The sequence below is a fragment of the Venturia canescens genome, chromosome 4 (assembly GCF_019457755.1).
Source record: "Venturia canescens isolate UGA chromosome 4, ASM1945775v1, whole genome shotgun sequence".
In the NCBI taxonomy this organism is placed as follows: Eukaryota; Metazoa; Arthropoda; class Insecta; order Hymenoptera; family Ichneumonidae; genus Venturia; species Venturia canescens.
The window spans coordinates 15047706-15071235 of NC_057424.1; the positions used below are offsets into that span (position 1 = coordinate 15047706).

At 39.4% G+C, this 23530-nt stretch overlaps 2 protein-coding genes and 1 long non-coding RNA gene across 4 annotated transcripts; 1 reads left to right on the forward strand and 2 right to left on the reverse strand.

Annotated features, from left to right (window-relative positions):
- Nucleotides 1-135: 135 nt before the first annotated feature.
- LOC122409920 (uncharacterized) lies at nt 136-901 on the reverse strand. The gene is made up of 3 exons (XR_006260801.1): nt 765-901; nt 435-670; nt 136-365 (listed from the first exon to the last, which is right to left on the reverse strand). It is a non-coding gene; the product is annotated as an uncharacterized lncRNA (long non-coding RNA).
- LOC122409914 (acyl-CoA Delta-9 desaturase) lies at nt 900-3110 on the forward strand. Its single transcript, XM_043417821.1, has 5 exons — nt 900-1035; nt 1235-1365; nt 1457-1662; nt 1808-1993; nt 2657-3110. Exons 1-5 carry the CDS (start codon nt 900-902, stop codon nt 2967-2969), a joined length of 972 nt encoding a protein of 323 aa, XP_043273756.1. The 3' UTR covers nt 2970-3110.
- Nucleotides 3111-3859: 749 nt separating this feature from the next.
- LOC122409912 (acyl-CoA Delta-9 desaturase-like) lies at nt 3860-22821 on the reverse strand. 2 transcript variants are annotated; one of them, XM_043417818.1, is made up of 6 exons: nt 22331-22821; nt 7987-8222; nt 7155-7285; nt 6753-6958; nt 6470-6655; nt 3860-6276 (listed from the first exon to the last, which is right to left on the reverse strand). In XM_043417818.1, exons 2-6 carry the CDS (start codon nt 8207-8209, stop codon nt 5949-5951), a joined length of 1074 nt encoding a protein of 357 aa, XP_043273753.1. In that variant the 5' UTR covers nt 8210-8222; nt 22331-22821; the 3' UTR covers nt 3860-5948. The 2 variants fall into 2 exon arrangements, with proteins under 2 accessions (XP_043273753.1, XP_043273752.1); XM_043417817.1 differs by lacking the exon at nt 22331-22821 and adding an exon at nt 12335-12637.
- Nucleotides 22822-23530: the final 709 nt, after the last annotated feature.

A 23530-nucleotide genomic window follows, 5' to 3' on the forward strand; every position in this document is an offset into this window, starting at 1 on the left:
TTCGTTGACACAAAAAAAACTGTGAAAAGCCGGAGACAAGCAGGATTTTTCACGACGTTCGTTTAATTTAATTTCGTCCGAGCGACGTTAATAAACGAGCGCAAACTATTCTTGACTGTGGCCATGAATCGACGATCCCCTCTTATGAAAGTTTCATTATCTCTGAAAACTGAAAATCACTCGTATGCATGATTAATCGAACGATAACAATATGCTATTGACAGACTTATTGTTATTCGTTTATAAGAAATCGACCTTCGTCCCTCCAGGCACAAAATCACGTGATTAGCACATTTTGGCTGACCGTTGAAGCGTTGAGCAACGAATGTCAGCTACAATTGCATCCCCCGTGATAAAAGCACTCCCTGAAAAACTTCTCGAATCAAAGAGTTGTATTTTTCTTGTACTTGCATTTCCAACGTGACATTGAATACCTCAATAACGAGTACGCGGGGAAAGAGTTGACTTTGAAAGAGCGGACAACGACTCGTAGTGTGCGATTCCGAATGAAATGAACGGCGATCTCAATCGATGGTAGTAGAGGAAATGACGATGGTGAATTTCATTTCGGGATAATGAATTCGAGAGCAGGGTCACACCGGGGTCGAGCCAAGTATTTACAAGGAACTTTGAAGCTTCGCAGTCTGTGCTAGACCGTCGATCAGGCCGCCTCATTTTCCACAAAGAGAAGTAAAAATTTATTTTTTCATCCGCGGCCGCGAGTAGTGTAAATTTGGTTTTTCGAAAATAGTGAAAAAACTTACGACTCCACATTCGTTCGTGGCTTTTTTCACTCGATTCACATTTGCACGTTGTTTTACTTTCAGATCGTAGATTGAGTTTTTCTACGATTGGAGCGCGTCGTTATTTGTATATCGCATAATCCAACATCCTCCGAGATGTCGGAAACAGCGGGAGAGAAGAAACGAGAGTTCAAGTGGATGACCGTGCTGTGGTACATCCATCTCAACGTTCTTGCACTTTACGGCGCCTTTATTCTTCTGACACAAGCCAAATGGCTGACCGTTTTCTTCAGTGAGTATACACAAGAGTGAAAAACTTATTTCGTTCGAAGCTCCGATAAATCGGATTATTGTAAGAAACAATCTTTTATTCGATCGAAAAATTTATGTGACATTTCTGTGATGGTGTACAACAGCTCCGATGAATAAAGTTCGAACTGCGCTCAATCAAATTCATTGAGAATTCAATGGACATGGCATTTTTTGTTTAGCATTTTTTATCATTTTTCTCTCGAACATGGGCATGACTCTCGGCGCCCATCGTTTGTGGGCTCATCGGAGTTACGAAGCTCAGGGACACGTGCGACTGCTTCTCATGCTGGCGCAAACTCTCACCGGCGTGGTAAGCGAAGCCACAAGACTGGTAAACACTAAAGTAACCACTTGTTCACTGATTCTGTAGTTTTTTTTTTTTCACTGTAAAAACAATCCAGGGGCCGATCTACGACTGGGTTTTAGCTCACAGAATTCATCACACTTATTACCGAACTGCGAAAGATCCCTACAATCACGATAAAGGATTCGTCTACAGCCATGTGTTCAGCAATCTTATGAATTTGCATCCCGATCATGAAGAAATAGTTCAATCGATCGATATGCGAGACGTCGAATTGGACGGCTGGGTTTGGTTTCAAAGAAGGTACGAAAAATGAAATGCCCAAGTTTAAATAATGATTCGATCGATCGGAATAAACTCGGTTGAGCTTTTCTGAAGGTGATGGCAACTCAGGAAAACATTGATTGTCTCTAAGCATAATGAAAACGCGGGAAAAAACAATCGACAGGTTCTACTGGCCTCTCTTCATCGTCGTGGGTCTTTTACTGCCGATAAACGCGCCTGCTGAATACTGGGACGAATCACTTCTGAACACGGTGTTCGCTCTTGGTTTCTTCCGTCTTGCTGTCACCGCGAATCTCGCCTGGCTCATCAACAGCGGAGTGCTCATATGGGGCTTGAAGCCAGGAGACAAGTTAATACCAATTATGGATACGATTTCTTTACTGATAACACTCTTTTTCCGAATGCCCAAGAGCCACGGTACTGTCAAGATCGATGAAGAGGGTTTCCACATGTCTTGATGAGACAATTGTAAAGAAAGGAGATATAAAATACTCTTAAATAAAATTTAGAGGTCAAATTTGCAAAAATATTTCCAATGATTGCAGTTGTCGGTTTTGTCCTGAAACAGACCATCGTATTCGAAGCACTGAACTCTTATAAAACTCAAACGCGCACTCCCCGCTCCGAGAAAGACAGTCTCGCAAGGCTCACCTGTTTCTCTTGGTAAAATCGATCAAAAAAATGAGCCGGAAAAATAATTTTTCGTTCAGGCTGTACGATGACAAATGCGCGGGCGCGGACATGCGCAGATCGTAAAGCGGAGAATGAGTTCGTCCCGCCAGGCCGTTTTGTCGGAGCGCACGTGATCTGATACGAACCAATGGGAGTGCGCGCCCCCCCCCCCCCCCCCCCCCCCAGTATTGTTACGTAGCTCAATGTTTTCGAGCGATTTTTCGCAAATAACGCGGCCAATGACATTCAAAATCCAGATGGCGTTATTTACCGTTCAATACCAACGGTCGATTGCCCCGAGATCAGAATTTTCATGCTCGTCTCATTCGTTTACTTGCAGATATCCTGCCGATGACAACAGTGTTTTCTTCATAACGAAATCGCACTGGCCGAATTATCATTATCTGATCACGTGGGACTATAAAACCGGCGAATACGGTAGTTACGATTCCGGATGTATGGCTTTTGTTCTAAACATTTTCTCGAACTTGGGTTCCATATCATTGCTCAAAACAGCATCGAACGACGCGATCAGAGACGCGCTGTACCGGGTTGCAACGACTAAAAGTGTCACGGTGGACGAAGCCCTTGAAGATGTTAAAAAAATCGCCGAAAAGGAAGCCGTCAACGTAAAACTTTCTTATCTTCATTAGAGAACAATTCATCTTTTATTTTTATTCTTTCCTGTTGTTTTTTCTTAACTTATTCCATACGTTGAGAAAAGCAAGTCATCGCATTGCTCATTATATATTGTATCGCGTTCGCTTCACAATTAGAATAAACGTTTAATTATACATTTTTCGTCTCCTTTTTCTCCTTTATTCGCTGAGGAAAAGCAATTTATTCATTCCTCTCTGACTTATTTAAATTATTCAACTCTAGCCCTCGGACTCTTGAAAATTTATTTGAAACAACGCAACGTGCATAATAGTTCAAGGCTTCGGTTCGTTTCTATTCCACTTTCAACTTTTTCTTTCATTCATTTTCATGTTTATCGAGCACTTTCGAATAGAAATCATTTTTGGGCATTTCCAATCATTTCTTCAAATCTTTGAACATACAATCATGCTAAAACGAAAAAGAATCTCATTTTACTTAACCTAAAATATTCAAATTTTTGTTTCGAATGAATTCACAAAAATTTTACAGTACGCGTAATGTTCAGGGAGAAAAAAGAAAAATGGAGCTCACGAGGGTTAGGTTTCATAAATTCATGACAAATTCTATAGAATTTATATAATGAAAAAAATCACCGTTTTGATAATTAAAATTGACGTGGATTAGCGAAACTTTGAAATAACCAAAATTACGGTTTTAGTGACGTATTTTTCATAAAAGAAATTTGACTGAGCCGAAATTTCGAAAAAAATGAAAATAAATGCAAGGCTTCTAAAAAATGAGTATAGCGTCCTCTCAATCAGTGTTGAATTCCTTTGAAAACCATAAAAAAGTTGACAAGTTAAAAAACAAAACAAGAAAAAATCAAAAAGAATTCACCATATGCAGTCGATTTGTCGTAAATAAAACATCACAACACGACACATGAGTTTACTCGTTTACTTCAAAATATATATATTTATATATATTTATTGAATATTTTATTTAAATCACTATTAATATTTGCGTTCATTGTATAATACACGGTACAATAGATTGTGTATCATAATAATTAGCGTATAATCAACTAATCCGAAGACGCAGCGCGTTCTGTTTCGTTAGGTAATATTTTTTATCATCTCGATAAAGCCTCGAGCGTTTCGCGACCAGCACGACGTTCAGCAACGCTGTGAACTTTCCGATTGCGTTCGTGTACGCGTAGATTTATTATTGTTTTTATTGTTGTTGTAGTCGTTTGTTTTGCTGTTAATTTAGTAAATTTGATCGCTCATGCGTCATTCGTTCCCATCGTGCTAAAGCGCTCGATTGTTTTTTTTTTTTTTTTTTTCCCACAAATAACTGCGGCTTCGATTTTTTGAGGTAATCACACGATTTTCGTTAATAATTATACTTAACCGATTATTTAGTCCTGCATAACGATGGAGCTAACGAAAAATCAGAGGCGCCATCGGGTGTGGGCCTGAAGAATGAAGAATAGAAGGGTCCAATGCAGATAAAAATACAAATTTCTTAAAAAACTTTACGAATATCGCCATCACGACGGAGACATCCTCGAAAATTCATCTCATTACAATCGAACAGTCAATTCCTCGACGAGTCTTAAAAGAGTAAAGTAGAATAACGGTGGAGAAAAAAAATATATATTTTCATGTCAATCCCTTTATTTTGTGCGTCTTTCAAATTAACGATCGTTCTCGTGGGATTTACCGTGATTTAGCCAGAGGCGTTAATGAAACTCACCCCCCTCATAAAGACCCATTGAAAGCTCATTTTAGCTGTTTTCATTCGTAGCATGAAATTAAAATTCTTCGATAAGGTTTGACCGATTAAAAAAAGATCCGCTGATAGGACCCTCTTCTTGTAATCGGTCAAACGGTCTCGAAGAGTTTCACTTTCGACACTTGCAGCAATCGTTCATGCATGAGCAGGGGGTCGAAACTCAAATCTACGCGGTTGGAATTCGGAAATATACCTGACGTCCATCACCGAAATTATTGCAGGATTGACAAATGATTCTGGTGACAGATCGATGGCATATCGTTGTTCTATGGCGTTTACAAATTTCGAGCCTCAATTTTTGGATTTTCGGACAGCATCGGAATCACGTCGATCTTCTTAAGACAGATTTGAAAAAATGGAAAAATTTCCGCACATTTTGACCTTGTTTCTCTCTAATTGTTAACACCTTTTCAAATCTTCTTGCAAGTACTCCAATGGGCGAGCGTTAGGAGAGAAATGAAAATAAGAAAAGGCTGTTTCAGTGAGACGTGATTGGGAGAAAAATAAAATGTGATGGACAGCATTTATTCGCAAGAAATAACGCATTCGTGGCTTTTCCAAATATTCGTGTACTTTTAGGAACTAAGCGAATTACGCGCTCCTCATTAATTGGAGAAAAAATAAAAAATTACATAATAGATATCAATGATTCGTGATAATTTCATGCAGAATATCGTGAAGTTAGATCGATCCTCGACAAATAATAGCAGTGAAATAAATACACTCGAATCAGAGTGAAAAGCAGAAGGAGAAGAGAGAAAAAATGAAAGATGAAGGAAAAGTGACAGATGAATGGGAAGGGGAGATAAAGTAAATAATAAATATACGATTGAGACGATGAAGTTTAAGAGGTTTGAGTACATCGACCTGCATGTCAAGTTTTTCGCCAAATTATTATTTTTAAAGTATTCAATTTTTTCATTACGACATAAAAGAAAATTAGGCACGATACGAATTTCAACGTTTTTCCATGTTCTTCCGAATTTTCTTTTATTTCGTTACGTTCGATGAGCGTGTCACGTTCGTTGTTAATCAACTTGACGTTTTCGCAGGCGATTTTAGATTGTTTATGCGTCTCCCTTTTCTGTTTTTTTTTTTTTTTTTTTTTTACAATAGTTCGATCTATTTTTTCCATTCATTTAGCTTTGTTTTCGATACTTGGAATGGGGCGAAAAAACGATTGAAAAAAATTCATGATTTATTCCCGGCGTCGACTGTGAATGCATCAGTGTCCTTTACTGCTCCTTCTCCTCTTTCGGGTAAATCAATATCGCACCATTTCGCTCTTCCGGACTTTGGTCTTTATCGCCCCAGCCCCAAAGTTCATGAGTTCCGTCGCCGGTTCTCTCTACACGCTTTTTTATTATGTCCGTCGATACCCTTTTGAGATCGTACGCCCAGCCGATCTTCGCGAAAAAGTCAATGAATGCGGTCGTTATGTTGAACCTGTAATTTCCCAGCTCAGCGGTTTTGTAGTCCCATGGAAAGACGTGGTGATAATTGTGCCATCCTTCGCCCAGAGCCATCATCGAGACCATTTTATTTTGAGCTGGATTTATAAACCTGAAAATTTCACAAATCTTCATTAGATTTTACACCGAAATCCTTCATTTTTTCATCAAGAAATTTCAGAGGCAGCGTGATTTTTCTTGTTGTTCCTGAATGAAAAAAGCTTCGACAAAATTCAAATAAAACAGCAAACTATTGTTGGATTTTTTCTTTTGGATTGGTAATGATAAAAAAAAGCGTGGATTACCTGTCGTAAGGTTTGTTGCCGAAAAGATGAGCTGCAGAATTCACGAGCCATGTCATGTTAAGAGTGAAAACGTAACGGAAAACGGTTGAAACGAAGAAGGCGTTCGACCACGATTCGTTCCACATATAAACGGGTATGACAGTAGGTAAAATAAAGCACATAAAAGGCATGAAGTAGGCGTAATGTCTGTGGAGTAAGAATAAAAAATTATTTTCAACTTAGCACGATAAAATTGATGCATCGCGTCATTTCCATTCGAAATCTTTTGTTAAGAGATACTCACGTTTCTTGGAAACGGAGAATGGGGTCTTGCTCGAGATCACTCAAATCGATACCCTTGCCCTTGGAGCTGACGTCCGGATGCTTTTTGCAGAGCAGCCAACCGACATGGGCGAAGAAGAAGCCGCGTTTTGCGTTGTGTGGATCGGCATCGGTCTCGCTGTATTTGTGATGAACTCTGTGATCTCTGGCCCATTCGATAACGCTGTTCTGGGGAGAAGAAAAAAACAATTGTTAAAATTAATATTTATCGATTATTCTAATTGTTTCGCGACGATATTCAAAGATAAAGTAAATTTTGTACTTAAACATTTTATTACGACGAATTTTTCCACTGTGGCATAAAAAAATCATTGAAGTACTCAAGAATTTTGTTCATAATTGTTTATTTCTGTCAGAAGCTCACCTGGAATGCCATAGTGTTGAACAGCATGAGTATAAGTCGAAGTTGCCAAGTTGCTTTGTACGCACGGTGAGCCCATAATCTGTGGGCACCCGCAGTGATTCCCAAACCAGTGCACTGATACAGGACGAAAGCTGAAAATAGGAAAAAAAAACAACAAATCAATTACACTGTCCTTTAATTACACACCGGACGTCGATGGAGGGTTCGAAATATAATTCACTTCGAGAGTGGGTCAAATTCGACGATGCCGAAGGTCGCGACATGGATGACCAACAAAATTTCTTCTTCCTAGCGTTGCACATTCTTTGAGTGAACTTTTCAAATGAAAGTCCATGTCATGAATATGCTAATTCAGCCTTTTTTAATACTGATCATTGCAAATAGGAGAATATAAATGTGGCTTGAGACATTTAATCGACCACACGAGGAGCTTTATTGGCACACAGCCGAACTTTTCGTAATCAACAAGTCGTCGGTGCCCATTGAGCGCAAGTGCATCCCCACGTCACCCATATTAATTAGCTCGTCGTCGTCATTTCGGTCTCCGCTACATTGTTCTTGCAACTTTTTATCTCGCTGATTCGTCTGAAGCGTTTGATCGAGTTTATTCTGACTTTTGGAGTTGAGATAAATACTTTCAAAGTAACAGATGAAAACGCAGTTTCAAACTTTCGAAATAATTGAACAAATAATGAAACTCAATCGAGTCACGTGCCGTCACGACTCGAATGAACTTTCTTCCAAAAACAAAAGATCTCAAGAGAAATAAAAAAATGTTCTTTCTTCGATTCGCAAATGCTTTTTTTCACGGTTTTCTTCAATGCCAACTCACCCAGAAGCGTCGTGTATAACTTTGCGGACGTAAATGTCAGATAGGCCCCATAAACGGCTGCTATATGAAGGAATGTAAAGATTACGATATTGACCCAAACGAGACGTCTCCGATATTCTGTTTTTGTCTTTGTGCTTTCACTGGATTGAAGGCTCTCAGGCCCTTCGAGAGTCTCGTTTTCGTACAGCACACCGGTTGGCACACTCGTCACGTTCGGAGCCATGTTGGCTTCTTTTCTGCAAATGTTAAAAAAATGGCAAATTATTTTTCGATCATTTTTCATGGGAAAAAAGCACGAAGTGGCATTGAGGTAGGGAAGGATATGCGGTATTTCGTAACTGGAGGTTTTCGTTCGAGGGCAAGCGTTGAGCAAGCAACGTGTTAAAAATGACGAGTACAAAGTTCGAAACGATCATTACTCAAAACAACGATATCAATCATCTTCATTTTCTTATGAAATCGGAACCTGGGACTGGAACAAAATATGAATCAAAGAACAATGTTTGCCAAGAAAGAAATACACTCGAGCCATCGGTCTAACGACGATGACGATGGAAAGTAAAATAAAGAAGAAAACTGACGATTGAACGAGTACGAAACAAAAACTAGCCATTTCCTCCTAACCTAAAAAAAGCTTTTCATTTATTCTTTGTCATTACGTAACGATAAAATGACGTTACATCCATCGACTACTTTTTCGTGATTTTTTTTCTTCAGAGCATGACGCACTGCTCGCCTGATTTTGTAATACAACGGAGATAGAATTTCATTGGTAATGAGTCTCCCAAAATTCGTTTGTACAGTGATTGCTTCATCGTGCAAACTTGATTGATACAGTGCTTGATTTTTTCATGCCAAATATGACGTTAACGAAAAGTGTTCGCGTGAAAAGTGAATTTTTACGAAAGCAATGGAATGCAGAGCAGGCGGGTCACAAAGTTTCGCTGAAATATCTCGACGCGGCGTTTACTCATTTTTCCTAAAATGTCTATTCATCCGCTCCCTTTCTCTCTATGCCCCTCTTCATTCTTGATTACTTTGATCTCAGGATTGTGTAACTCGTTACAGTCACGACAACGCAATTGTTGTGCGAATGCAAACAAGCCCGGGGCTCGTCACTTTTACGAACAGTGCCGAACGACGTGTACTTTCTGCGAAACTCACAAGAATACATCGTTCCACAAACAGAAAAAAAGTTGACAAATTAAGGTGTTTGAAGACGTTCAAGTGTTGCTTTTAATATTGTTTTTCGAACAAGTATCAATTTCACGTGCATAAACTGGCACAAAATAACTTAAAAGGCAATTACGGTGAGCCCACTGAATCGTTCCCAACATTCGCAAGGATTTTCCCCCTTTTTTCACGACACGCATATTTTTTCACGAAATAAATATCCTCGTTTCTTTATCGCAACAGTTTTTTATTTGCATTTATGTAATATTCGTTCCCATGCTTTTCCCCGTCTCGGCGGAACAATCCGATCTTTGTTACGCTCTCATAATGGCTGGAAAAAGTGGATTTTTCCTTTTTTTCTCTTCATAATCGCAGGAACAATGGTGCGTTCTTGGACAATGGAGAAATAAAAGCGATTGACACAATTCGTGGAAAAGATATGAAATTCACCGTGTAAATCTCCGGCAGGTATTCTTCCAGAATTTTTAACCGCTGTCACTTATCGAAATGGGATTTTTGTGAAATTTTCGAATTAACGGGAGCCCCATAGTCGTCGATAATTTACTTCGAATTCACTTCCAATGAAGGACACTCGTGCTAATAAATGTGCGCATCTTTCACAACGATCGTTCGGTATATCACTATTCAAACCAGTTGATGGCAAAATCCTCGAGAACTTGTCCCACGGGGTCAAATATAACCTTCGAATTCTACGATCAACTCCGATACGTAACTTAACAAATCTTGGCAAATGAAACGTCGAAAAGGTAATTAAGCGACGAAATGCGATGTTGCAGCTTGCCACCAATGGAACATGCGATCCGCGCGCAATGTTGCAAACGTTCGGGGACTTTTAGATCGAGCTTTAGATACGTTGCAACCAAAAATGTTGCCACTTGGTCGTCGGAAGCCTTCTAATTTTGGCTAATTAAATTTATGTCGGCGAAGCGACCGAATCAGTTTCTTTCTCGATTACTGCATCGATCAGCAAATTTTGGACATATTTTCTTCAGCCTCTCCAATCTTTAATCCATTTTCTATTAAAGCATTTCCAAATTTCTAATATTTAACACCTACGCAGACCCCATCTTTCCATACTCAAAAACAAATAAAAAATGGTGACGGGTTAGAAAAAAAAGTACCATAACCATAAGTCACATAAATTTCACCCAAAAATTGCGTATTTTTGGGGGTTAATCGCATGCAAACAAAGCGAGAGGTTTTACATAACATAGACAACTTGGATAAAAACAATCAAATTCGTATTTACATGACTTCAACGCAAAGCTGATGTTCCTCCTTGTGAAAGCATGAATAAGAAATTTTGAAAAATATACAACCATGCGCAGCGTTTTCTAAGAACACGTATTTGAAATTTCTTTTATCGAATATTGTTTTCCAACGTATTTATAATAAAGATAATTATTCACATTCGCTCATTACGAAGCATAACGTTGGGGGGGAAATAAAAGTATGAACGCGTGGAGATAGAAAACGTCGCTGATAACGAGAACTGCTCATTGCTTAAACGTCCGCATTTCCATATGACGTGCGTTCAATGTTTCACGTTTTTAGTTCACGTGTTATTTTACAATGTGAAGTATCGTGGTACAACAAATCACCAGTTTATTCGCTCGAAATATATGCAATAAGATTCATCATGCGATGCGACAATTGACGCACGAGATGCAAAAAAAAGCGAAGGTAAAAAGTTTTTTTTGTGTCTATTTTTCCTGACGGGCTTTGAAAATAGGAAAAATATTCGATTGATTCGAGTGCCCGCGCGGATAATGCTCGATTCTTGAATTTCAGAAATTCTTATTTGCTTCACATTTGCTTAAATTTAAGGTAACTCAGTGCATGCTAGTCAAATGAATGCTAAATTTTCAAATCGCTTTCAGACCAAGTTCAACGAACCGATTAAACCTATCGTTAGCAGATATGCGTTCAAACATATTTTATTAACGTGAAAAAATATTGAAAATGATAGTTTTGCTGATAAATGCAAATTTCTACGATTACACATATTCACAGGTATTTTTCAAAGAATCATCCGGGTTTTTTAACCGATTTTATTACACCAAGTCTCATTTTATTTCTCAACTGATCCTCTGCGAACTCACCACGTGGATTTTTCTTCAAATTCATTCCTTCAGAAATCATCAACGAAAAAGTTTTTTCACTTAACGAACAATTAGCTGCAGCAGTGAAATGATCGAGTTAAAAAAACAACTACACGGTGGATTCGTAGAGAACGAGTTGACAAACAAAATGAGACTTGTGGCAATAGAATCGATGAAAAAAGGCAGATAATTCTTTGAAAAATACCAGTGAAAACGAACAATTAGCTGCAACAGTGAAACGATCGAGTTAAAAAAACAACTACACGGTGGATTCGTAGAGAACGAGTTGACAAACAAAATGAGACTTGTGGCAATAAAATCGATAAAAAAAGGCAGATAATTCTTTGAAAAATACCAGTGAAAAGGTGTCATCGTGGAAATCTGCATTTATCAGTTGATGCTTTTGCAAAACTATCGTGTTCAATATTTTTACATGCTAATAAGATATGCTGTAATGCAAATTCACTAACAATACATTTAATCGGTACGTTAAACTCGGCCTAAAAGAGTTTTGAAAATTTAGCACTCGTTCGACCAACGAACTTCCATCTTGGCTCGACGTTTTTTTTTTTTTTTTTTTTTTTTAGTTTTGTCGTTACATTCGTAACGACCACGTCGTTTCTGCGGAAAAACTGCAGTCGTTACCGCACCCTGTGAACGCACCCGAGGTATTTCCACGCGTTTATCCAACCGTTTCGATATTTGCTGGGAAAAATATTCCTCGGATCGTCACCCCTCGGAGGAAGGATATTGTTGAAAGGGGGAGCACGGAGGAGAGCGGATTCGCAGGCCAACAATGGAGGATGATGGAGGTGAACGATGAAAAAAGTGAAATTTTGAAAATCGACTCCGACGATAAAGGGGAAACAGGAGCAGAGCATTCGCGAGATGAGAATCCTCTCGAAAAGTAACAGCTGAGTTGAAGAACGAGAGACTCGGACGAAAAGGAAAGAGGCGAAGCAACGACGGATTGACGGCGATGCGAAGCTCATAGAGTGTCGAAACGAAGCAGCGAGTGCGATTGGATATCTTTGAATAATTAACGGACATACGGCAGATCAGAAAGAGCGGAAACGTTCGAGAGACTCGTCGTTGACGAAGTGGACTCGGTTGCCTCGTCATTCGTCGAATCTTCCGGAATTTTCGCGGAGCTGCGACGCCCGCAATTACGCCTTGACGACAGGTCAAGCTCGTCGAAAAGAGCGAGCGGTATGCCAGGATTCATTCTGCTTGCGATTCTATTCCTCGTTTCTTTCTTGTGTCGCACTCCTAATCCAAAGCGCCGTGGAAAAACTCGGTGAATGTTTATCGAAAATTCAACTTTCGAGAGGCTTCTATATTGTAATCGATTCTCTAGCACCACGAATTAACAACTGTTACAAAAACTCTCGTTAATTAGTAAGAACGGCTTTGCGAAAAGCGGATTTTGCACAGCCAGCCATGTCCAGGCGGCCTATCGACTGTCGGCCGAATCCTCGGAGTCTTTCTCGAGGATCGCGGGGCGCAGGCTCGCGCCGGGACGCCGTTTTCATCCCCCAGACGCGCGCGCTCGTTGCCGCGCGCGCTCTCGATCGCACTTTGTCAACTGGTCCTCTCCGTTTTTCCCTTTCCCTTAATCCCTTCGTTTTTCTCCCTATTCGCCGATCTTTCTCGTTTCCCCTCTTCCCCGATCCCTCATTCGTTTTTATCACTCTTCTGTCATTGTTTGTACGCAGACTGAAAAGATTTAATGAAGTCTGATGCGAGTTCGCGCAGACGTCGGTGGCGACGAAAAACTTTCGCATTCATTTTATTCTCGTTCTATCGAGTTCTCGACTAAATTTACCTCCGGAACATTCCTCAATTTCCAACATGAAAAAAGTCCAATTGCATTGCTGTCTCGGCGATTCACGAATATACAAAGGCTCTTTCTATTTTGAACATAGTCGCGATCAATATTCGAGGGAATCAGCAATTTCGAGACTGCTATAAATCAGAGCCCCGTTCTGGCCACCGTATTTTCGTAGATTCAACGATAATTCGGTTTTCAGCCTAATTTCAAGTACGCACAGTCACGATCCCAAACGTCCTCCTCACGAGTTCTTCGATCAAGTTTCATGACTAGGAGAATCGCTGAGTACGACGTTAAGCGACGCTCGAGATGGCCTTCGACTTTGACGACGAGTCGAAGGAAAAAAAGGACTGAAATCGTTTGAAAATTTGGAGAGTGCTTAAAATTGTAAGTCGGACGATTTGACGGCTCGTTTATTTTCGGGCGCTCGATGCGTACATGAATACAGGAAAGTTTGTGGATACGACGATTCACAGCTGACCCGCATTCGTCTGAAGCATCACGCCTCGTATCTGCAGATTGTAGACAATCTTTGACGCGCTTATATCCACGCGGTACGCGTGCCAACTGTTCCACGCTCTTTCTCCTCCGTTATCCACCCCTCTTTGTGCCATTCTCTCTCGTACGATTAACCCTGGCACGCGAGTAGCCTTGGCACTGATAAAAACACCGCGAACCGTGCGTCGCTGACCGGCAAATTCTGCCTCGTCTCTCCGAGAGTCGTTGTGACGTGCTTCGGCACTCGACTCAGCTTCTTCCGCATTCGTGTTATTCCGCAACAGCTTATAACCTCGTAACGCAAGCGATGCGGAAAGATTCGGTAAAAGTTGCTTAAAAATCAAAAGAAAACCCGTTCCCAGTTGTAGCAAGCCGGGGAAAGTGTGTCGATTAGAATTTGATAGGAAGTCATTCGACGACCGGAATTTATTGTGGCAGAAATGACTTTACTCACTTCAAATCTTCATTTTTTTTCATTTCTCCCGAATTTCGAGCCGTGCATGCGGAAAAATGAAGTTTCAAGTATCCACACAAACAATCGATCGCTTTGAGTTTCGAACGATTTTTTTTCGATTTTTTCAGCAATGAGCGACACGTCAGGCGTGTATGACACGAAAGATGTTCGTGGCGCTCTCGCACCAGCCAGCATCTAATAACAGTAATTAAGGAGGGTGGATCGCGACGATACAATATTGCCATGCTAAAGCCTGTTAAAATATCAAGAATTTCAAATTGATAAGAATTTCATAAAATTTAGTAAATGTATTCTTTCAAAATATATAAGACAATAGACATTTTTTTTATTTTTCTACCAAATAGCTCTCGAGTAATTGAACACTAAAGTTCACGTGTATAAGCCTAGAGTTTACATCTCGTGCATAAGAACTTGGATTTAACGCTCAATTGTTCGAAAAGCTGTGGTCAAAAAATTTGAAAAAAATTGTATTTGTATACTTGATGCCAAAGAATGTTGTCACGAAATTTCATCAAATTCTCATTATTTTGATTTCGGGATCCACCCTCCTTAAAGTCGCGCCTCGACATGAAAAACTCGTCGACCGTGATACGATCGACGTCAAATCGCGTGACTAATATTCAAGTTGACAATTTTCAAGTTCATACGAAAAATAGTAAAAGCACCGATTGCAGAGTCCGATGGGAAAAGGCTCTTCGATATTGCATTTTATATTACTCCGGAAAGACGATTAAACGAGTTTGAATAAACCGGAAGAGCGCGCTGCTCAATTGTGCGAATGATTTGTTGTACACTTTGCACAATTACGACGTTTCTTCCCGAATGCGTTTACCATTGCAAATATCGAACATGCTCGCAGGCATGTTGACGCTTACGAATCATGATTGCAAATGTCGACTAATTAATGAGATACTTTGCGATAGGTGGTCGAAGCTACACACCGCGTTCCGATGACAATGGGAGTTTTCATTCCAAACCGAATTTCATGCAATACCCATTGTTATTATTGTCAGCGAAATATCAATTTTTAATCAACGATCATAACGCGTAATTGCTATTTTCAGTACCTCAGATTATCACTTATCGTCTGTCAAGCCACCGATTTGTATCACCTCGTTATTTCATCGCAGTGAATTCAACCATTCGATGTTAAGGTATAACTGGATGGATAGCTCGACCAAAAATTATGTCTCATTGAAATTTCCGTACTTCGTGATGCAATAAAAATCTGAAAAAATTCAACAACATTTGGAAAGCTATGAACAACAATTATCAATAATAATATTGCCCAAAAGTTAATAACAAATTGTTTAGATAATCAATTATTCAATAATTTTGCGGTGACCTGTTTTTTTTTACCAATCAAATGTGTGTATTTTTCCGAATGCTCATGAATTTTTTCAGAATTTTCGTGGATTTTTGAAATTTCTTGAAAAAATTTTGAAAAAAATTTTAAAAAATTTGAATTTTGGATATGTTTTAGAAGACATATTTACCATCAGTTTTAAAAAGTCTCAAGGTTACTGGATCAAAAATGCACAAATAGAGCCACTTGAAAAATTTAAAAAAGGGAATTTCAAAAATCCACGAAAATTCTGAAAAAAATCATGAGCATTCAGAAAAATGCGTACATTCGATTCGTAAAAAAAACACGGGTTTACTGTAAAATTGTTAAAAAATTATTTTATTAAACAATTTATTAATAACTTTTGAGCAATATTATTATTGATAATTGTAGTTCATAACTTTCCAAATGTTGCTGAATATTTTCAGATTTTTATTGCATCACGAAGTACGGAAATTCCGGTACAATTTATCGGCTGGGCCATCCATCCAGTAATACCTTAATTAAGTGTGGTTAAGTCGAAGGGCTCGAACGAACGTGAAGAAGCCAGTGTCGTAGGAAGAAAAAAACGATTCGTTTCCCGCGAACAGAGTCATTGCATAACGTTTATTACAGACTCTGAACGATTGACAGACTCGAAAGTGTATAAAAGCGTGGCATACGAGAAAAGAAGAAAATTAGATGAAAATAAAGGCAGAGCAAATATGAAACAAGATAATCAAAAGTAAAGTTGTTATATTGAAGCGTACTGTGTGTGTAGAATGCGGGCATGAAGATACCGGTACGTGTCTCGGAACAATGCGCCAGGAACACGTATACAGACAGTTCTAAGCGGAGTGAGCGTCGTGAGCGGAGGGAGAGAGCCGAAGAGCAAAGAAGAGAAGCAGAGAAGCGTGGCTCGGGCGATGCACAACACGAGAGATCTCAGCTGAGTACAATCCGGCCAATCGCTGACGATCACGCGACTCGCGCCACCCGAATCCGGCGAATCCCGGAGGTCCGTCGAAAAGCCCGGCGTTACTCGCCGGCCGTTTTTCCCTACTAGCCAAACTTTTATGTTTCACGCGAGGGGAACTCAACACCGAAAACTCCGTGTTTTTTCTTCCTTTCATATCTCGTCCTATTTTTTTCTAGACAGTTCGTTGCCTATAAACACGCTCTCTTTTTTTAGCTCAAAAAGTTTTACGGAGTTCCACCTGTTTTTAAAAGTTCGTTGCCTCCAGGCATTTCGTTTACAAATTAACATTTCATTACCATTCGTTTAGAATGGCACTGTCGTTTTCCTCACGAATTTCGAGATTATTCATCTTCGCTGTTCGATCACGAGACCATTCGAGCCAAATATCAAAGTAACGACGAATCAGGATCATCAAAAAATATTTTTTTATCAAAGTGCAAGCATTTATATTGCGTCACCTGTTGTTCCAAGCTGTCATACATAAATTTGTATATTCCAAGCTATTATTTGTAAACTCCAGATTTGTTGAAACGAACTGACCAAATAAAAAATAAATCAACGTAACAAATCAGATCAGCTTGGACCTCGTTTCCGGGACACGCGTACATCGACTATCTGACTAAGCATATATGCATCCTGATATGACGAGTTTTATTTTTTATTGCATCATGCCTGGTCGGACGAATGATGTGGTCGATACGCAATACATACGTGGCCGAAGCCTCTCCCCCCGCACAATTTTCGATCTCGAATATCTCGATTCGTCTCTGTTTTTCTTCCCCTTCTTATTCTCTCTCTCTCTCTCTTTTACAAGTGTCACCGCACGCGCTTGTCTTTAATTGTTTTAACACTTCTTTTTTCAAATAAAAATATTACTCAGGACTTCACTTACTCCATCTCTCCACTCTTATCTCGCTAAATAAATTTATCTGACACGATCGCGATCGAATGTGTTACAATCGTTTCCTCCTTTTTTCTACGATCTGAAATACGCGCATGAACAAACTCCGAGCACAACATCGACAACAATCAAAGTACCTCTATAGCAGCTTCAAAAATAACTCGCACTTGGAGATTTTTATGAAAGGATTACCATTGAATTGGTTGCCGCGTCACCATAATAACGGGAAGAGATATTACTTTTATTTTCATTTTCATTTTGTTAATATTTTTATGTTTAGTTGCTACTGATGGCTGTCATCGTTTTATTTTTATCGAGAGATTTATGTTCGGTTTTCATTTTTATTTAGTTTTGTATTCAAGTTTCGGTTTATATGCGATTAACGTTATAATGGGCCACAGCTTCGGCTCGACCACTCCAGGATCAAAAAGTAATTAGTTTCGGCGTCTTATTTCAATAAAGAGCAAGCATGAATATTAAAAATGGCGTGACAAAACACGTAAAGCATGTTTTGCGGATTGTTACATTTTGCAGAGCCTTATTTTAATGCAGGAGCGAGTATAACAAAGCGCGATGTTTCGAGTATTGTGACATTTTTCAGAGGCAGCTTTTCGATTAGCTCATCAACGATGGAAGGAAAATTTGGCAATTACTAAAATTTCTAATAATCATTCGAATGAAATTTTCTCTCCTTCAACGATCGATCATAAAGAATGAATAAATAATAAATGCGTTGACGGAACTGACTGATTTTCAGAATTTCGTACGTGTCCGAAGACGAGAGATTGTGCTCCTTTTTGAGGAAAAAATGAGAGGGAAGCGTCCAACCCGCTGTAGCGTATGACGCGTCCCGCGTCAGCGTTTGGCGCGAAAAGCGCACACGCTTATTCACTGACCTTGACGACCTTGCTTCGTTCGAGCTTGCTTAGACTTTCAGAATTATCCGAGAAGCCCGGAAAATAAAGATCTCTCAACAGCGTTCGCCATTTATGTAGCGCGTATTTAACGAAAAAATCAAATCCTCCGATTAACTAGTTCGTTACAACAAACGAGAAAGTAATAACTCTGCGTAAAAAGCGTTGCTTTCGAAATAGTGGAAAAATTTCGTGGATTAAAAAAATAATATTTTCTCCAAATCTGGCGAAAAATAAATGGAAAACCCATTAAATCTCGTTGATAATCGTTTGGCTTCTTAGCCATCAATTGTTGCACAATGTCTCGCGTGTCCTTGACTTTGACAGTGCGTGCTCGCAAGAGAGGAGGCTGAGATTACGAGTATCAAAGCGTGCATGTAACCGATATGTATATACTTATTATAAATGTTTCAGTATTTTTATCCACAACGTACGAGCCAGATAACTCACGGTTCAGCGATCACGAAGTTCGATGGGAATCGCCGATTCGAAACTCGGCTAATTTCTCGCTACACTCGCACATTACTTTTCTCCCAGATCTTTGATCTCCGCTTATCAAAGACTCGTCAAAGTCAAGTTCTCGATATTCTTCACGACCACGAGCCGTTCGCGGCCTATCGTTTTCGTATTATTATTATTATTATTATTATTATTCTGTTTCCAGAGCACGTAGCGCTCGTACGACGTTCAACCTTCGAATCTCAATTTGAAGACTCGATTTTCCGTGAATGCTGCACGTCTCGGTGGAAGAAAATTTCGAATCTAATATTTTTAAGAATAATTAAAATCGAACGTACTCAAACTCGTGCCCCTTTTTCCCGCCGGTACAGAATTCCGGTAAAAGTATTTTCCGGCGCTTTTCCCGTCGTAATATTGCTGAAGCACAGGAGAAAAAAAATACGAGGCTCCGTATATCCGTGTCGAACGACTGCCCCGCACGGTCCCACTTTCGATGCGAGCGCGCAGCCAGCGCAGGGCTCCTCGCGTCGCGTCGACTCGGGAGTTACATCTGTTTGCTCATTCTCGTCCTTCCGCAACAGTTCAAAGACCGGTTTTCATCTCGTAATACTCCCACGAGAAAAGCATGCCGGCGAGGTCGACACGTGCACGCATTTCTGTATATAATGGGACGCGGAACTCCCTTAAAATTTTTATGCAGATCCGAGCTAAGATATTTTGTGGGAAAAGTGAGAGTTTCCCGAGAGGCTCGAAAGCACGAGCTTCGATTGTCGAGTCAGCAGGAAGGGGAATTAACGAGCCAAAGAAAAGGAAGAAAACTTTTCAAAGAAAAGTTATTTTCGAAGGAAAGCTTCCAGTTGGCCGAGGTGGAACGACGTGGACAAAAAATAGCGACGAAAAGTCATCTTTTTAAAGACCAATTCTCATTCGACAATTATTGCTCTCAATTTTCTGCTTCGAACCGAAACATGTCGTGAATGTTGCTTCACATTCGTTCGGATCGGGAAATTCCTTCGATCATCATCAAACTTTCCTTCAACTTGAGTTCCCTCGTTCGTAACTCGATACGGAAATTTATATACATTGTTTACGAATCGTTGGGTATGTAACACTTTCTCTCAGTCTTCCGGTCCTTCTTCGCGCGTTCGAGAGAGACTTACTCTCGTTACATGATCTCATGTCCCGTGCCAATTCAATGCGAATCTCTATGCGCAGTTGAGAAGTCGAACTGACGTTGAATCCTCAATATTTCCCGCACTCCTTTCACTCTATGAAGTCGAATCGAGCGTTCGATGATTGCATAAAAGAGGCGAGCGAATTCGGCAACGAATTGCGAATTCCTTCTTGTTTTTCGTTTGATTGAAATGAAAAAATATAATTTAAACAACATGGCATTATCTGCCCATAAGAATTATGAGGAAAACGAGTTTTTCGTCAGCGCAAACAATTGCGTAAGCCATTTTTTTCAAGGACCACGTACGTCCGTTTGGAATACAAGTGGTGTTGTTTAATATTTACTCAGATTATACTGAGCGATGTCGAATATGCAAAACAGTGGAAGAGACTCAATATTCGAGGCCATAGTGGAGCAGCTTTTTGTAGATCAAAGCCAAATTGCCAAACTCATAAATTTTCTATCGTCGAAGCAATTTATTGTAAAACACAAAATTTGCAGACACGCTAGTGACAGTTTTTTCTTCAAAGTTTACTTCTGAGTGGATCCTCCAATTCGATGCAACACCGGGTCTGATTTTCGGGCGGAAAGTTTTTCTTCGTCCCTTAATGAATCGAAGCAACTAGTGGCCTCGCCAAATTCGAGCTTCGAGCAATCCGCCAACAAAAGTTTCGGTGAGCAAAAGCAAAAACGATAAATCATTCAGGAAGGTTATATTTTTAGGCGAACGAGTTCGATGTCCGATTAATGTTTTCTTGTTCGTCTGCGCGTTTACCGCGTGGAAGATCGTATTTGCTTCCAGACTGAAGCAGGCTCGAACTATGATCACACAATCGACTCGAGATCCGATCGGATTTAATTCTAAAATCACTAAAATTCTGTTGCAACTTTTTCACAATATCGCCACTGCTGCTGTCGATTTTTTCATCGAGCTAACCAACGAACGTTTAATGCACGAATAAAAAATGAGATTCTGGTTTTTATCGACCAATTTAATCGTCCCGAATAGATGACTATTAGTAAAGTAATCCATCGTCCCAGCGCTCCCAACTAAAATACGCAGGCTTGACAAAGGACTAAACTGACGGTTGAGCATAACCGCTCTAAAAGTAACAGTGTTTCGGTTGCGTGTGTACGCGGCGTCTTGGTTCGTTCCTTCGCGTTTACGTTTCCCGCTTTTATCTATGCAAATTTATATTTTACGTTAGCCTCTCGGTTTTCATTTCAAGTTTTCAACACTTGAAAAAATTGCGTTTATTTTGAAAAGAGAAAGTCTATTGTTATGCAGGAATAAGAATAATCTGTAGATTATTCGTAGAAGGGTCGCGACGTGACTCTAGTCACGTCACCTTCCCTCTCGCGTGGTTTCGAAATATTTTTTCGTCTCCAAAATTGTCCATTACAGATAGAGATCATGCACACGAATATAATTAAGCGAGAACAGAGACATTACAAAATATTTTTTCCGTGATATTTGATGACTCCATCAAATTTTTGGGCAGTCGAGATAAATCCCATACTGCCTAAAAAATCATAACCTCAAATTCCGTACTACCCGACGCTCGTTTCTTCAACTTTTCTCGCACGAAAGTTACGGCTTTGCCGGTCTATTTGGAAACATTTGAGAACGTTCAAAAAATCATTAATCGCCACTATTGGTGTGAAATTGAAAAATAAATGGGAATAGTTTAGACTTTTATTAAACAACATTTTTGCGGTGTACTTTGAAAAATACTTTCCATCGTAAAAATCTTCCATAGATTTCTACTCGTAATCGACACTATGTCGAAAAGCCACTCGTAAATGACATTTTGAGGTTCGAGCGACTCTCATCAGTTAAGAAAATATTGTGAATACCTTAATTCGAGAGTATGGTTGAAGCGTTTCTTGATAGTAATAATAATAACAACAACGATGACGATGATAATGATAATATTAATAAATTGTCAGTGTTGTCAAAAGTTTAGATTCACCGACGTTGTGTGATTCCAGCGTTAATTTTTTTTCACCTTTCTCAATTGTATAATGACTTAAGTGTAACGGTATCTCGTTTCGATTCGAATCGTCTCGGTTTGAATAACACGCACATTGAACAATATCAAATATGCCGTCCACGCAGGTAAAATAATTTACAAACACGTCCCCTTATCAAATTGAAACTGTCAATGTGGACGATAATTGAGTTTAGTAAAAGTTGTTGACACGATCTCGAATTGCAATGACAATATCTCGTTCGAAACTTCATGACCGATTAAAATATTGTTTGAATAGGTTCAATAAAGACTGTCCTAGCATATTTTACAGATATTATTCGATGGTCCATATATAATCAATGAACCGATTAGTTAACCTCAAATTATTTGGAAACTACGAATCTTCATAACTTTTTCATAACGAATACCTCCATATGTACTAAATAACTCGGTTTGAAATAAATCGAAAGAGAATTTGATGGATAAGGTACTAGTGAAAAGAAACGTTGGCTGTACTCACGATTTCGGGCTTTCCTCAGTCTCTTATCGCTCCCACTGGGAGTTGTACTTTCGTTGAATTTTATATACACCACGTATTAATATTGAGCTTGATTCACAAGTTTATAAAATAGAACGAAATTTATTTAAACAGAAAAACAAACAAAATTGATGAGTTCCCTTTTATTTACGACGAGATTTTTCTTCACGAATTCATAGGACGAAAAGCGGGCTAAAATTCGGAAAGAGCCCAGACACGTTTTCGTCCTGGTTGAATTTGAACTTGCGACCACTCTAAGCTCAACACAGTTCTTATAACGTTCAACTGATCGTTGTGAATGGGGTGGGGGGTGAAGAGGAGTATGGACAGCAGGAACGTGTATATAGGTATATAAATATGGATAAATATTTAAGAGTGTATGTTATATTCCGTCAACGAGCCAGCGGATCGCAGTGAGGTTCAACAGATACAAAAATCTACGTCGAGCAGTTCCGAACGTGAACGTACTGAAGAAGCCGGTAGCCACGACGCAGATTAAATAGGGTTTTCGTGATCGTACCAATCGTACATCCTCGGTCGAGGTCGGAAAGTTTCGTAGCGCCTCGCTCGGAAACAGCCGACGTTCATCGCTACACGCACAGGTATACGGTTATAGATGCTGTGTAGACATATGTATATATGCACACAAAAAACTCAAGCCGATTCTTTCATTTTTTTGAACATTACTTTCCCAAGTGAACTTAACTTTTTGTGACAATTAACAATGAGAGTTTTCCTTCAACCGTTCGAAAAAATTGCATTTTTCATCATATAACCTCAAAATTTTTCTTCTTATAACCCCAAAAGTTTTAGTTGGTTCGTAGCAGTAAGGAAAATCATACAAATTTTTGACGTTCAAGAATCAAGCGTGTCACAGATACTTACAAACAATATAATAATCCAATTTAGCTGTCGATAATGTAACGAGATCATTTGAATTCGTTACTTATCAATAACAAAAATAATTTGATAATCGCCCTTGAATAAATTCCAATTAACGAATATTGAGATTCTCATTTTTTAAATAATATATGCTCCAGAGACATTTTTAACAGTACTTTTTCCGAAGATACTCGTGGACTCGCCATATATTCGAATCGTTTTCCAACGAGCATCCGACGTTCACGTGACAGAATTGAATTGAAGAATTTTCGAATCAACCACATTTTTCAGTGCTTTATC